This window comes from Mastigoproctus giganteus, chromosome 4 (genome assembly GCF_048544385.1).
Source record: "Mastigoproctus giganteus isolate SK-2022 chromosome 4, ASM4854438v1, whole genome shotgun sequence".
Lineage (NCBI taxonomy): Eukaryota > Metazoa > Arthropoda > Arachnida > Uropygi > Thelyphonidae > Mastigoproctus > Mastigoproctus giganteus.
The window spans coordinates 145677626-145694096 of NC_143578.1; the positions used below are offsets into that span (position 1 = coordinate 145677626).

The window sequence follows — 16471 nt, forward strand, 5'->3', positions numbered from 1 at the left end:
ACCGGACCGAACCTATTGGTAACTCTCTAGGAGGCTTCCGGATCAGCTAGTATATAATCTTGCTACCTCTACTCTGCCAGATAGTGACTGGAGGGAGTCCGAGTAGTGTGTATGCGGGGAGCATTGTCGAGGCCACGTTATGTCAAGGATCTGGGTATATTCTTACCACATGTACGCCATATCCAAAAATTTCATTACTTCATACAGCATATCCCACCCACTTTTTCTTACTATTGAATACACCATGAATTGTCAAACTAATAGAACAAGCTTATCTGCGAAAAGATCTAAACCTCCCAAGGACTTCCTAATTCATTTCACAAATATACGTGGTCTCAATTCTAATCTCAACGATGTCCATTTCCACTTGCAGTCTGCCAAACTCCACGTACTTTTTCTGACAGAATCTCAGTTATCGGTTGATTCAACTACTGCTCATCTCAGATGCCCAAATTATTCGCTGTATGATTCCTTTCGCCTCAAAGGTGGTACTTGTGCATATGTCCGTTCTGATATTCCCTGTCAGAGACTTGGCAATTTGGAATCTCCTCTCTTTGATCTTCTCTGGCTTAAAATCTCTCTACCTCATTGTGTCAAATTCATCTGTTGTCTCTACCGTTCTCCCAACTCCACTAATCACTTGGAGCTCTTTGACTTCCTCTCGTTGCAACTTGACTTTCTCCAGTCCAACTTTCCTAACAGTGAGGTAATTTTCCTTGGTGATTTTAATGTTCACAACTCCAGCTGGCTTCCGTTTTCTAGTCACACTGACCCAGCCGGTTGTGATGCTGAGGCTTTTGCAATTACTAATGACCTAGCACAGATTGTTCATTTACCTACAAGAATACCGGACAGTCCGAATCATACAGCCAATACGCTTGATCTTTTTCTCACAAACAACCCTTCTAAGTACACGGTCGAAGTGAGAGGTCCTTTAGGCACTTCAGATCACAACTTGGTGATTGTCTCGTCTCCAATGGAACCTTTATCTCATGGCTATTCCCAGCCTCGTGTTGTTTGGCATTACAAGAATGCAAAATGGGATGACCTGTGAGACTTCTTTTCTTCTTTTCCTTGTCGGATTACTGTTTCAAAACTTCTGATGTCAACGTTTGCTCAGATCGTGTCAGTGAAATTATTCTTGCAGGAATGGAATCTTTTATCCCACACTCCACTTTAAAATCTCGTCCTTTATCTAAACCTTGGTTTTCCAATAAATGTGCTAAGGCTGTTCAAGAGAAGAATGTTGCATATCGTAATTGGCTTGTTTCTAATTCTTCCGTTTCATTTTCTGCCTACACCAAAGCTCGCAACAATTGTAAAGCAGTTATTAATCAGTCCAAACTAGAGTTTGAACAGGCTAAGAGTAGAAAACTTGCTTCTTGCCCTAATGGTAGCCGAGCATTCTGGTCTCTTGCCAAAGCTATTGGCCGCAACTTTTGCCCATCTCTGCTTCCACCTCTGTCCAAACCAGATGGTTCTGTTGTCACTTCAGCCAAGGATAAAGCTGACCTGCTAGCATCCCATTTTTCTTCCAGCTCATGTATTAATGAACTTGGTAAAACACCTCCCACCATTCCCAACACGGTCCATTCAATGCCTCCTGTGGTCTTCCGTCAAAAGGATATCAGAAGGATTTTGATGAATCTTGATGCTAAGAAAGCTCCAGGTCCTGATGGTATTTCTCCACTTGTTCTCAAAATCTGTGCTCCTGAATGTACTCCTATTCTTTGCCGCATTTTTTCACTTTCTTATTCCAAAGGTGTTTTTCCTTCTGCTTGGAAATTTGCTCATATCCAGTCAGTTCCTAAAAAGGGTGACAAATTCCTCCCATCCAATCATCGTCCCATTGCAATTACTTCTACTCTTTCTAAAGTAATGGAGAAATCAATTAACCGCCAACTCTTAAACTACCTAGAAACCTTCCATCTGATCAACGATCACCAGTATGGATTCCGTCAGTGTCGATCCACTGGTGATATCCTGGTTTATGTTACCCATTTATGGACTACTTCAATGGAAAGGTTCGGTGAAACACAAGTAGTTGCTCTTGACATCTCAAAGGCTTTTGATCGTGTTTGGCATAAAGGTCTTCTAAACAAGCTTCCATCTTATGGTTTGCCAACTGTTTTTAGTAATTGGTTATCCAGTTTTCTCTCTGATCGCTCACTGAGGGTGATGGTAGATGGCTCTCTGTCTTCTAACTTCTCCACTAATGCCGGTGTCCCCCAAGGTTCAGTTCTTTCCCCCACTCTTTTCCTCTTGTATATCAATGACCTTCTTCCATTGACTGGAAATCCTATCCATAGTTTTGCCGATGATAGCACATTGCATTCAACTTTCCGTTTTGAGAAATCTTGTCCTGCTCAATCAGCTTCAACTTCTCGAAAATCTGCTACCAATTCCTTAAATGCCGATCTTCAGGTAATTCTCCAGTGGGGCAAAGACAACTTAGTTGATTTCAACCCTTCTAAAACTCAGTCTTGTCTTATATCTCGCAAAAAGGATTCTTCTGCTCCTATGCTTATCTTTAGTGACACTCCAATTTCTAGGCAAAAGGATATATCTCTTTTGGGGATTACCCTGACTTCTAATCTCTCTTGGCACAAGCACATTACAAATATTGCTTCCTCTGCATCTAAAAAACTTGGTTTTCTCTTTCGCTCTCGGCGTTACTTTTCTTCCAAACAGCTGCTCACTCTGTATAAATCGCAAATCCGCCCTGTCATGGAATATTGTTCCCACATTTGGGGTGGTGCCCCCAAAACCTCTCTCAGGCTTCTTGATTCCATTCAGAAGAGGGCAGTTAGGTTAATTAATGACTCATCTCTAACAGAGTCTCTCCACTCGCTTTCTCATAGACGCACTGTTTCTGCTGCATGCCTCTTTTACAGATACTTCCATGGGCACTGTTCTTCTGAATTGGCTTCTATAATTCCCGCTCTCTCTTTCAAAACAGTCCGAACACGTGCCGCCACCAGCCAACATCCATTTACTGTGCAACTTCAAACCCACAGAACCAACTTTTCATCTTCCTCATTTATTCATTCAACTGCCGTTTTCTGGAACAACCTTCCTTCATACGTATTTCCTGAAAATTACAATCTACAGAAGTTTAAGTCCAATGTCAACGAATATCTTCTTTCGTCTTCTCAACCTTTAACCCAAGCACGGTACTAAGTACTATAGGTTCTAATACCTCTCGTGTTTGGGGTTCACATAAAAAAAAAAAAAAAAAAGACCATTGTAGTCGCCTTTACGAAAGCGAAAACCCTTCCCTTTACCCCTGATGGTAGTTACCTCATTGAGTAAATCCCACTTCAGCACACTGTGATCACTGCTACCTATTGGTTCCTCTATCTGCAGATTCTTAATGCATGACGAATCCCTACTGATAATCAAATCAAGAGTATTACTCCCACTAATTGCCTCTCGAACATGCTGATGTAGAAAACAATCATCCAATAAATCCACAAAAGCCTTGCTAGTGTGTGAGTGACCAACCCACAAATTCCAGTCAATATCTGGGAAATTAAAATCCCCCATTATAAGACTCTCTGATTTACTGGCCCACTCTATTTCCCTGTACAGTTTCTTATTATACTCATCAGAGTCATTAGGCCTATAGCACACTCCTACTCTCAATTTTGATCTCCCAATGCTTATGTCACACCAAACTGACTCGACACTGCACTGTCCAGCGATGTCGACTGGCTTCACTTCCTTGAATTTTATGTGTTTCTTAACTAATAGCATAACTCCTCCTCCTCCCTTCCTATCTTGTCTATCCTTTCTGTATACGTTGTACTCCCCAAATTCCAGTTTTGCATTCTTTATATCTGTGTGACACCACGTCTCTGATATCCCAACAATATCCGCCTTTGATGCTTTGAGCAATACCTCAAATTCATCAAATTTATTTACCAAACACCTAGCATTGGTGTATGCGCAAGTATACATGCACCTGTTCTTTTTCTTAGCTACGCTAACACAACCCATGTGTTTACTTGGACCGCAATGACTCCCAGCAGTTTCTGAAATATCCTACATCTTGTTTTCCAGGCTTCTGCTCTTTCCAATTGAAACAGTGCAAGAATCACTTTCACTTCTGGCAGTGGCTACTGTTAATCTATTAGTCCTTGTATCCCCCCAAGCTAGCAGTTTTCCGACCCACCTAACACTGCCTCGATACATCAGCAAATATTCTTGCACCCTTTCTATTTAAGTGTATCCCATTCCTGTAGAAGCAGTCCCTTCTGTTAACAAGTACAGACCAGGCTGAAAAAAATTCTACCCCTCGAGCCTTGCACAATATTTCCAGGGCCGATTTGATTGAAAAGGCTCTCATCATATACTCCCTCCTATTGTGTCTGGGCAGAATTGCAGACACTTTAAAATTCAACCCTAATTCACGGCTTTTTTTCAACAGCTATAGATGAGAGCCTATAGCTCATTTCATGAGCTATAGAATATATAATGTCCTTTTGGTATAATGACTGTTTTTCTCATTCTTCTGAAATGTTGTTATAAAGAGCTTTGACTGTATTAACATTATTATTAGTGTTATATACTAACACAATTTTTCCCCCTGTTTTTTTTATATTCAGGCCTCAACATCTAACAGGACTTGAATTAGTAAGAGAGATTTGTGAAGGAAAATTAGATAAAGGACATATAGGTTCTACCCAGGTTACTTTCTTTCCTGGTAAAATGCAGTCTGGTTCATTTATTGCTGACACGGGTACTGCTGGGTAAGTTATCTTCTTTATATGAGAAATTATATTGCAAAGGAATTTAAACTTGGTTTAAAGCTCCTTCAGCTACGAAAAAAAGAAAAAAAAAAGTAAAAGAATAAATGAATTAATCGAGTATCAATTTTAGTTTCAAAGGTTTTAGAAAATGAAATTCCAAAGTTTTGAATTTTGGTACCAAAGTTAAACGTCAGTACCTTAGAAATTAATAATTCATAATTGCTAATTTGTAATTCTGATTACAAATGAATAATTACCATTTTGGATATGAAACATGTGAAATCATTCTTTGTTTAAAACTTTGTTTAAAACATGCAAAGAAACTAACTGTAACAGAGTAGCCTTTAGCTAATGTGAGCAATAGCAGCACAAGGCCTAATTTGAAATTACTATAGCAGAATGTACTCTTTTATGTATATACAGCAATACCTCACTTAGCATGGCTTCGAACAGCACGGGTTTCACTATAACACGGTTTTCAATTCAGTTCAAGTCAAAAATTTACTGTACATATTAAAACTCATTCAATAGCCTAGACACATACTTTACATATATTCTGCGTTGTCGTAGTCTAGGCATGCGTACCTATATGTTGTAGTGCCAACTATTGTCTCACATGTGCCAGTAGCTCCCCTCGGGCAGTCAGCAGCAACTTGCAACAGTGTTCAATATTCTTAATGCTATCATGTTGTCTCGTCAAGATGGAATTAAGAATATTGAACATTGTTGAACACACAGTGATTTTTAGCCAAGATGCAAATATATTTTCGATCATATTTAAAGGGGCAATTTATTTTTTACACCTTTAAATACGATCGAAAATATATTTGCATCTTGGCTAGAAATCGTTGCCAACAACATGCTTTCTGTTTGGCAGAATGTTTTGCCCATTTTGGCAAATTATTTCAGTGGTTTTGAATCTCAAATTCAGACAATTGCTGAAGACACTGTGAAGATCGGAAAAGATTCAGGATTCGAAACTTTGTACACTGCCAAAGTACGTGACTGCACTGACTCACATGCAAATTAGCATTAGTAGAGGCATATGATGCAAGAAAGCAAGCTTATGCAGCATCAGCCAAAAAAAAACAAAAAAACTTCCACTTCAGACCTCCGTTCATTTGAAATACCTGTCCAGCTGAGCCTTAAATTTATTTAGGCTATCAACTTCCACAACAAGGGATGGAAGTCTGTTCCACCAACCAACTACCCGCTGGCTAAAGGCAAATTTCCGCACATCTATCCTACATCTGTCTTTCCTCAATTTGAATTTATGCCCTCTCAGGTGATTATTCTGAGCAAGAGGAAGAATCCCATCAGCATTGAGCATGCTCAAACCATTCAAGGCTTTATACACCTCTATCAGATCACCTCGCCGGTTCCTAGTCTCCAGACACTGTAATTTGCAAAACTTAAGCCTTTCTTCGTAAGAGCAACCCTTTGTTTCATTCACTAATCTTGTTGCCCTTCTCTATACTCGTTCCAGCAGCCCTACATCCTTCTTGAAATGAGGCCTCCAGACCTGTATACAGTACTCAAGGTGTGGCCTGACCATTGACTTATACAAGAGAATAATCACCTTCTTATCCCTGCTAGAAAAATTCCTGTATATCATTGACAAGACACCATGAGCTACTCTTGCAGCCTGTCTGCACTGCTCAGAGAACTTCATATCTGCCTGCACAATTACCCCCGGGTCCTTTTTATTCTCTACCACTGTCAGTGTAGTACCACAGAGTTGATACATTGCTCTGGGGTTGCTGTTTCCCATATGTAGTACTTTACATTTGTCAATGTTAAACTTCATTTGCCACCTCTCAGCCCATCTGCTCAACCTTTCCAGATCCTGTTGCAGCAGCATAGCATCAGTAGTATCCTTAAGAACCCTGCCAACCTTTGTATCGTCTGCAAACTTGGACATTAAGCTTGATATACCATCATCAATATTATTTATAAATACAGAAAACAATAATGCACCCAACACTGAACCCTGATGGGCTCCACTAATAACATTAGTCCACGATGAGCAAGCAGTGTTCATTGATTACCACTCTGTCTTCTCCCTCTCACCCACCCCTTTATCTATAGCAGCAATTTGCCTCCAATGCCACACTGCTCCAATTTGTGCAGCAGTCTTCCATGTGCAACAGTATCAAAAGCCTTTCTAAGATCCAAGTATATAATATCAAAGTTATTCTCTGCATCCAGTTCTTTTGTGACTGCATCATAGTATCCAATCAAATTGGTCAGGCAAGACTTCCCCTTAACAAAATCATGCTGTGTCCGAGCTATAACTGAAGTCTTGTCTAAATGATCCTGTAGTGCTTCTTTAACCAGTGCCTCCATTAATTTTCCTGGAACAGAAGTTAAACTCACAGGTCTATAATTACTTGTGTCAGCCTTTGATCCTCCTTTATGAATTGGGGTCGCATTTGCACATCTCGAGTCTATGGGTATCTCCCCTGAGTCCAAGAAAGCTCTCATAATTATGGCTAAGGGTTTGCTTACTTCCTTTGCTGCCTCCTTTAATATAACTAGATAGATCCCATCCATCCCAGGTACCTTTCTTGTGTTTATCTTCAACAATTTCTCCTCCACTTTACTCTCAGTTATTACAAGATTATCTAGCTTACTACTAGAGTTGAATACACCTCTGGCATTCCACTCACTGAATAACTCCTCATGTGTGAATGTCGATGCAAAATATTCATTTAGTTTGTTAGCTACCTGAGCAGGATCATCAACAGTTGAACCATCAATATCAAGTGGACCAATCTGATTCATCCCCTTCCTTCTAGAGTTTACATAAGTAAAGAACTCTTTGCTGTTTTTCTTTGCATCCTTTGCCAAAGACTTCTCATAATCTGCTTTCGCCCGCCTAACCTCTTTTGTAACTTGGTTACAGATCAACTTATATCTATCATAGGCTTCTGTGCCACATGTTCATTTATATGTATCCCATGCATTTTTCTTCTCTGCCATATGTCTCATTAGTTCATCTGACATCCATTTAGGCCTAAACCTTGAACAATATTTCTTAGTTGGTATGTAAAGCCTAGTAGCTTCCAAGATAAGTTCTTTGAATGCTTCCCATTTTGAATTTGCTGTTGGTAACATCATCAGTTGGTCCCACTGTATAGAATTTAAATACTGTCTCAGACCATCGTAGTCGCCTTTACAAAAGCAAAAACCCTTCCCTTTACCCCTGATGGTAGTTACCTCTTTGAGTAAATCCTACTTCAGCACACTGTGATCACTGCCACCTAGTGGTTCCTTTATCTGCAGATTCTTAATGCATGAAGAATTACTACTGATAATCAAATCAAGAGTATTACTCCCTCTAGTTGCCTCCCGAACATGCTGATGTAGAAAACAATCATCCAATAAATCCACAAAAGCCTTGCTAGTGTGTGTGTGTGTGTGTGACTAACCCACAAATTCCAGTCAATATCTGGGAAATTAAAATCCCCCATTATAAGACTCTGATTTACTGGCCCACTCTATTTCTCTGTACAGTTTCTTATTATACTCATTAGAGTCATTAGGCCTATGGCACACTCCTACTCAATTTTGATCTCCCAATGCTTATGTCACACCAAACTGACTCGACACTGCACTGTCCAGCGATGTCGACTGGCTTCACTTCCTTGAATTTTATGTGTTTCTTAACTAATAGCATAACTCCTCCTCCCTTCCTATCATGTCTATCCTTTCTGTACACATTGTACTCCCCAAATTCCAGTTCTGCATTCCTTATATCTGTGTGACACGACGTCTCCGATATCCGAACAATATCCGCCTTTTGATGCTTTGAGCAATACTTCAAATTCATCAAATTTATTTACCAAACTCCTAGCATTGGTGTACACGCAAGTATACATGCATCTGTTCCTATTCTTAGCTACCCTAACACAACCCATGTGTTTACTTGTACCGCAATGACTCCCAGCAGTCTCTGAAATATCCTGCATCTTGTTTTCCAGGCTTCTGCTCATTGCAATAGAAGCAGTGCAAGAATCATTATCACCTCTGCCAGTGGCTACTGTTAATGTATTAGTCCTTGTATCTCCCCAAGCTAGCAGTTTTCCGACCCACCTAACACTGCCTCTATAGCATCAGCAAATATTCTTGCATCCTTTCTATTTAAGTGTTTCCCATCCCTGCAGAAGCAGTCACTCCTGTTAACAAGTACAGATGACTTAGATGATGCAACTCTCCTTGAACTTGATGAACAAACTTCATATGAAGAAGTGGAAAACAATTCTGAAGTGGCACCAAAAGAATTTTCAACAGAAGAATTGGAGAAAATTTTCGGGGAGGTGATTATCAATGGAGATCCGGATGCTGATCGTAGCATCAAGATACGGAAAATTTTACAAGATGGTATTCGATGCTGCAAAGACTTGTACACTGAGAAAAAGAAGAGACTACTTCATCAGACTATTATTGAAATACCTATATAAACAATAAAGCTTTTTTCTCATCTATCATGATGTTAACTTTTCATTAATAAAATTTTTGCACTATTTTTTATTTCAAATCATTTTAATTGGCTATCAAGTGCAAATTGTTTATAGATTTTTTATAATTTATTTATACTGTTTCTATGGTATGCATTCAATTAAAACGCATTATAATTATACTTCAATCAGCACGGTTTCACGTAACACGGAACAGTTTCAGTACCAATTATCAGTGCTATGTGGGGTATTGGTGTGTGTGTGTGTGTGTACACACACACACACACACACACACACACACACACACACACACACACACACACACACTCTTTTCTGTAAATAATCCTTTTTTCTTTTTTATTTGTTTGTTGTGATTAAAATCTGTGTCACATGCACTGATTTTAATCTTTTTTTTTCTTCAAGAAAACATGATTTTTTTTAATATGAATTTTCATCAAACATTGTCAATAACATATTGTGAATTATCTATACAATTCCATCACGAATAAAACTGGCTTATTTTTAGCATTACATTATGAAACCTTTGCAGATTCCATGTTTACTTGCAAAAGTTATTTAATGTACTACTAAAAATAAACCAAATTTATTACTGTGAATAATATATTGTGTAATTGTGTGGACAACTTACTTTCTCTTGATGGAAATAACCCATGAAGACAATGGCTCATTAAAAAGCATAAAATTAGTTCCTTCAAACGTTTAAGGGAAGATGAGCAACAGGTAAGATATTTTTGAAGAAACCTGACATGACAGAAACAAAGAGAAATCATTTGAGAAATCAGCATTAGAAAATGTTTCAGAAACACTAGAAAATGTTTTACAGAACAGTTCCACCATTCATATAGAACAGTTCCTTGGTAGAATCACTGACTTTTATTTTTATCAGGGTTTTATTCTACCAATAAGTAGTCAACTTTTGATTAGGCAGGCATGAAAATTGAAACTTCACTGTGCATCAGCAGTACAGTGGCAGTCCCTAAGGCAGCATAATGCACTGGTTTTACAGGCGATAATTACTGTTGGTGACTGTTGTCAGAGAAACAGGAAGTAAATTATGCAAAAAGGAGAGGTGGAATAGGATCAGTATATGTCTGGTGGGGGTTTGGGGAAAAAGTAGAGCAGATAACATCTTTAAAAGGCAAAAAAGGTGATGGTGTTGTACCTGTTGGCACTAATGAAATAAGAGCAGGAGGTCTGATGATATATTTAGTTAACAAGTACAGGGTAATGCTGGGAAAAAGTTGTGAATTAGGATTAAATTTGAAAGCCTCCTGGCCAGACACGATAGGAGGGAGTACATGTTGAGTCTTGTCAATCAGTTCAGCCGTGGAGAAACTATGCAAGGCTCATGGGTAGAATTTTTCTCAGCATGGTCTGTGCTTGTTAACAGGAGACTGTTTTTACAGGGATGGAATACACTTAAATAGAAAGGGTGAAAGAAGTTTCGCTGAAGAGGATAAATCCAATTAACATTGGTGCCCAGTGCAATGTTGAGTCAGTTTGATGTGATACAAGCACTGCAAAAACAAAAGTGAGGGTAGGAGTGTGTTATAGGCCTAAAGACTGTGAAGAATATAACAATAGTCTTTACATTTAGATGGAATGGGGAAGCAAGTGTGAATTTCTTATTATGGGTGACTTTAATCTATTTCAGATTGATTGGAATAAGTGGGAGGGAAACTCACCATGGGAAATATATCTTTTTAAATAAATCAAATGACTATTATTCACACCAGTATATTAGAGAAAGTACTAGGGATGACAATATTCTTCTCTGTTCAAAGGAATACCTTCCAAGTCTAGTGATGTCCCTTATAATTATCCTTAATGGTTTGGTGGACTTCATTCTCACCTTCCTAAAAATTACCAGGTGTATTCTATTCTCAGGGACCTTTATAGGTCCAAAAGTTTTTCTAATAAACAATCTTCAGTAATTGCAGTATTGCTAATTTTATACTGTTGAGTTTCACTTTTGCAGCTTCTTCCCACCATGAAGGGTACTTTCTTTTGTAACATTAGATGTGAAGGACTTGTTCAGTTCACAACAGCATCAGCTGGGTTATCTAAGGCTTTCTCACATCCAAAAAAAGAAGATTAATCAGCATGATTCATCTAACTCAGAAAATTTAATGTTGCGCAACATATACATGTTTTGTACTAAATGTCATTTATTAACATTGTTTTTCCATCTGCTTGATTTACCATATTGATATATGCATCAGATTGTTAATATGGAAGTACCCATCGATTATATTGCTAAAATTAATTAATCTTCCATTGTAATTTACATTGGAAATTATGACAGAAATTAAGGAAAAATTAAAGTACTAAAAATCAGTCCAAATAATTTCTCTTGCTTGGGAATATAATTTAATTATTCCTTGAACACCAAATTTAGTTGGGGTTCTTTTAATCAAAATGCCACAAATTGTAAATGATTATCTTTGACCTTATAAGGATTGCTGACATCACATTTCATCTTTTTTTACAAAATATGTTGTAGTAGATTTGCTTCATCAACATTCTGGTTAGTAATGATTATTCTCTCACTGAGGACTTTCTGAATAATCAGTAGATTATCCTTTCTGAGAGATTATCTATTCAGAAAGTCCTTTCTGAGGACTTTCTGAATAATCAGTAGATTATCCTTTCTGAGAGATTATCTATTCAGAAAGTCCTTTCTGAGGACTTTCTGAATAATCAGTAGATTATCCTTTTGCCAAGAACATTCTGAACAATTAGTGGGGAGTAGATTTGCTTCAGTTTCTTGGTTGGTAGCAATTATTCTTTTGCTAAGGAAATTCCAAATGATTGTTAATATTTGTTATTGTTCTTTGAGTAATTAGTATCATCTTGAGTACTTACGTTTGATCAAATTCAAAATTAGCTTTTAATCATGTAAATTTTTTTCACTTACTATTTACATATAAAATATACAATATTATTAATGAAATACATCAGTATATGTAATAAAGCTGGCAAATAACAACTTCCTTAAACATTTGGTTTATCTTTTGGTCTTCCTTAAACTTTTGGTTTATGTGATAGCTTTTTCATGCATGATTTCAAATATGGAAGAAAAAGTTTTCTAGCATTCAGTTTTTAAGAAATTTCTAGTCTTCTTTTTCATAAAAATCCTGAATTAGAAAATTAAATGTTACTGTACGAAAAAAAAAAAAAAAATCATTTAAATATATGGAAGGTTATTGATTTCTTTGCACATTTATTATTTTCTTTGGAGGAAAATGGGGGAAATCTCTTTCAGAAGTAACGGAGGTATAAATTGTAAAGATTTTTACACCTGTAATCATAAAAAAATATTGTTAATTTTTTTTTGATATCTTCAATTTTATTCACTTATGACTTAATATAACTCTTTTCAAGAGTATTTTTCTTTCTTTTACACATGCATTATTTTTAGGCTACACCTGAGTCCACTCACCCCCAGGCATTTGCCCTGTAAAGATATGTCTGTGTTAAGGCTGGGCCTGTATAGGATATGCTGACTTAGATTTTGTATTCCTAAGTCATTATTTAGTTAGTTCGTTAACTAAATGATGATTTTTTTTTTTTTTAACAAATGAACACTTCAGTCATTGATATCTCAGTTACTGGTCATCTGTTCCATATAAGACATAATTCCAGCCAAGTATAAGATATGACTCAAAATTTGTATTTTCACTGATGTTTTCAGTGAATTTTTTTCAAAATGCAGAGAAGGGTGTTTTTGAAACATTTTCTAATGCTGATTTCTCAAATGATTTCTCTTTGTTTCTGTCATGTCAGGTTTCTTCAAAAATCATGAAATAAAATTTGATTTTTCACAAATTTTTATTAATTTTGGCAGAATTTGTGACCTGAAATTATAATGGAATGCTACTTTTACAGACTTTTATATTCAAATACATGTTGAAACACTATTAAAAAGGGCAATGTGGTAAAGACCTGAAGCTAATTCATTTAAAAAGTTTATTTAACACTCACCTTTCATTTTAAAAACTGATCTACAATGGGTTAAATTTTTGTTTCTTTGATTTTCTTGCAGCTCCTACTTTACAGTAAGAGTAGTCAGCCATTATGTTGACATTCCACCTCCCCAGGTACTTCATCTCCATGTCTTTAATGTCCTGTTGCAACCTCTTGCACTGTTCTTCACTAATACTTCCTAGATTTTCTGAGAATTAGTCAATGTGGTAGTGTAAAAAAATCTACCTTGACACTCATATTGCAGCCTAGCTTCTTGAAGTTTGCCAACATATTTTAAACTATATTCTTGTAGTCTGGATCCATATGGTTCACTCAAGAAGTTCTCAACAACAGACCTGAAGCTAATCCATGCCTGTTTCTCTCTTTTATTTATAGTTCCCTCAAAATCTTGGTCCCTCATCAGTTTGGGAATTTGAAGTCCAACAAAAATACCTTGTTTTAGCTTCTCTTGGGTGATCAGTGAGAATTTATTACAAAGGTAGTTGAAGCAAGGGCCTTCTTGAGGTAAAGCTTTCACAAACTATTTCATCAAACCTAGTTTGATGTGCAAGGGTGGAAGGAGGACAGTTTTTGGGTCTACCAGTGGTTTATGAACTATGTTCTTTGACCCAGGCAACAAACTGCCCCTCTTTGGCCAGACCTTGACATTCCAGTGCTTACTCCTTGCCCGACTGTCCCACTCACGCAAAAAGCAAGGCATTTTTGTGTAGCCAGATTGCTATCCAAGTAACATGCCTATCACTTTCAAGTCAGCACAGACCAACCAACCATATTCTTCATGCTTAATATTTGTCAACAACTTCAAGTTTTCATATATTTATTTCGAATGCACAGAGTGAGCTACTGGAATTGACTCATTTATTTCCATTGTGGAGCAGCACACCTTTGAGACTCTGCTTTGATGAGCCAATAAAAAGTGTCCGCTGTGTAGGATTGTAACTAATTCCTAAATAGTTCGTTAAGTCATTTATATTGCTGCAAAAACCATAAAATTGCCTTTAGAAAAGTAGGGCTGGATCTGTATAAGATGTGCTGACTCAGATTTTGTATTCCTAAATCAATATTTAGTTAATTTGTTAACTAAATAAAGTTTTTTTTTTTTTTTTTAACAAATGAACACTTCAATCATTGATATCTCAGTTACTGATCATCTGTCCCATATAAGACATATAATTCCAGCCATGCCTTGTTTCTCTGTACCTTGTTTCTTTGGATGAGAAAAACTTCCCATGTGCTAGAAAATTTTTTTGACTTAAGTCCAGAAATAATGAGTTCTGCAGGTGCCAGATCATTGAGTTTATGCTGTGAAAACAGTTGAGTGCTGGACTCTTCTTCAGCCAGGTAGGTGTCAGTTTCATCTTCAGAAGCTTCAGTTTCAGCACTCTCTGCTGCTACATTCTCCAATATAAGTGGAGGGCATGGAATCGGCAGATTATCTGCCATGTAGGACTGGTCTAATGGCAGATGGAATATTAGGATACACATTGTCCTTTTTACTCTTTGCATTGAATCCCTCTAAATTATCTAAGCAAAAGTAACAGTCATCACAGTGATTTCAAGGCTCCCTTCAAATTATGTGAATTGCAAATGGCATAGCCTTCTTTTTTGCTATTTTTCCACAACCTCAATGCTTCAATATGGGTTTGGCAAACTTTATGTGAAGCCCATTGTTTATCTTGGTTACAGAGTTTCACTCCAAAATAAGCACAAGTTATTTTTCACAAATTCTGTAATACCTTATCTTTGCTTGAAGACTACACAATATCCACAAATATAAGACAGTAAGTTCGAATTGTTCAAAAACTTGGGTGAAGACATTTTACTTACGCAATAACCTCAAGAATAAGCTGAGCTCACACTGATAAACACTGTTGCCTCTCAAGGTCAAGAAACAAATGACTTGAGGGCAGTGTTGCCAACATGTGAAGTTTTAGTTTACAAATTCCCAGCATTTACTCCTAACAATATATTCAATAATACAACTCATGACATTAACTTACGCGATTTGTGAAAAATGATACATGATGGTAAAAAACAAATAGCATTTCTGAAATGAGCATAAAAAACTGAGTTAAAACAGCTGTTAGTTTACAAGCACTGAAAACCATGCAGAATGGTGTAATTTAATAACTAACTAGCCAAAGTTTCTTGAAGGTATGCTGTGTCAAATTTTATATCTTAATACTCTTGAATAATTTAATAACTTTAATTAGCTGAAGTTTCTTGCTGAATTTTAATTCAAATTAACTGAATGATGATTTTTAACAAATGAGTGCTTAGATTATTGAATCTTAGTTACTAATCTGTCAATTATGCCTATTCTGACAGCGTGAGATACCATTTCACAATTTCCGATCAGTATCTGGAAAGTTAAAATGCCCAATGTGTTGCAGGGACTTGTTGCATTGATACTACATGTTCCTTCAATGCAATGTGTACCTAAAAACATAAATTACCAAATTCCTTTATAATTTCTGCAGTAAATTTTTATTCATTATCCAAGACCTACCCAGAAAATTCTTTTATCCTATAATAGCTTTTTCCTTACTCTTCATGAATGATAATATTTTCAGAAATAATTATTTTTAAGTGCAAGTGGTAAATTTGTATATTTTCTTCATCCCAAAAAATAAGTTTAAAATAAAAAATACATCCAAGTATTCTTGTCTGATTGGCTTTCCTGCTATATGCTAAGGAAAAAGCTAATAAATTCACTGTTTTCTTATGGGAGAGGCATAAAATAACTTTTTTTCTTGCTTTCTTCTATTCTCTCCTTTATTTTGTGATGTGAAATTACAGTACGATATTTGATCAAACCAATTTGAAAGAAATGTAGTTTTAGGAATGGTATAGAGTATTATGATACTATCAGTCCAGCATGAAAAGAAAATGGTTTTTGTTATGGTTTGGAATTGCAATATGATAACTTTCCCAGTTTGAGTTTGAAAAAAAATTTCATGCCATACAGAACTTTCTAGTCTTGCTTCTTCTTTTACTTTTGTGTGTCTGTCCCATTTAGACTTTAAATGATAGACTTTTCATTTGAATAATAATAAAAAAATATTCATGTATAATATATATAATAATAAAAAAATAAAAACTTTTTTCAAATAAACTGATTAGATTTCTGCTGTATCAGTATTCCTGTATTGCCTAGTCATTGTTGGAACATTAATTGGAAATTATTTACTGCAGTGTTTTGAACATCTCTGTGTAGTATGTAAACTTATAAATATTAAACTTATATTTTAA

The 16471-nt window shown here is 36.5% G+C and overlaps 1 protein-coding gene across 3 annotated transcripts in view; it reads left to right on the forward strand.

Annotated features, from left to right (window-relative positions):
- Window positions 1-16471, forward strand: part of LOC150087115 (RNA 3'-terminal phosphate cyclase-like) — a 197812-nt gene that overhangs the window by 56123 nt on the left and 125218 nt on the right. For all 3 annotated transcript variants that reach the window (XM_090371821.1, XM_090371820.1, XM_090371823.1), the window contains one exon: window positions 4608-4751. In XM_090371821.1, the coding sequence (XP_090227947.1) occupies window positions 4608-4751 (144 nt within the window). The remainder of the gene's footprint in view (window positions 1-4607; window positions 4752-16471) is intronic.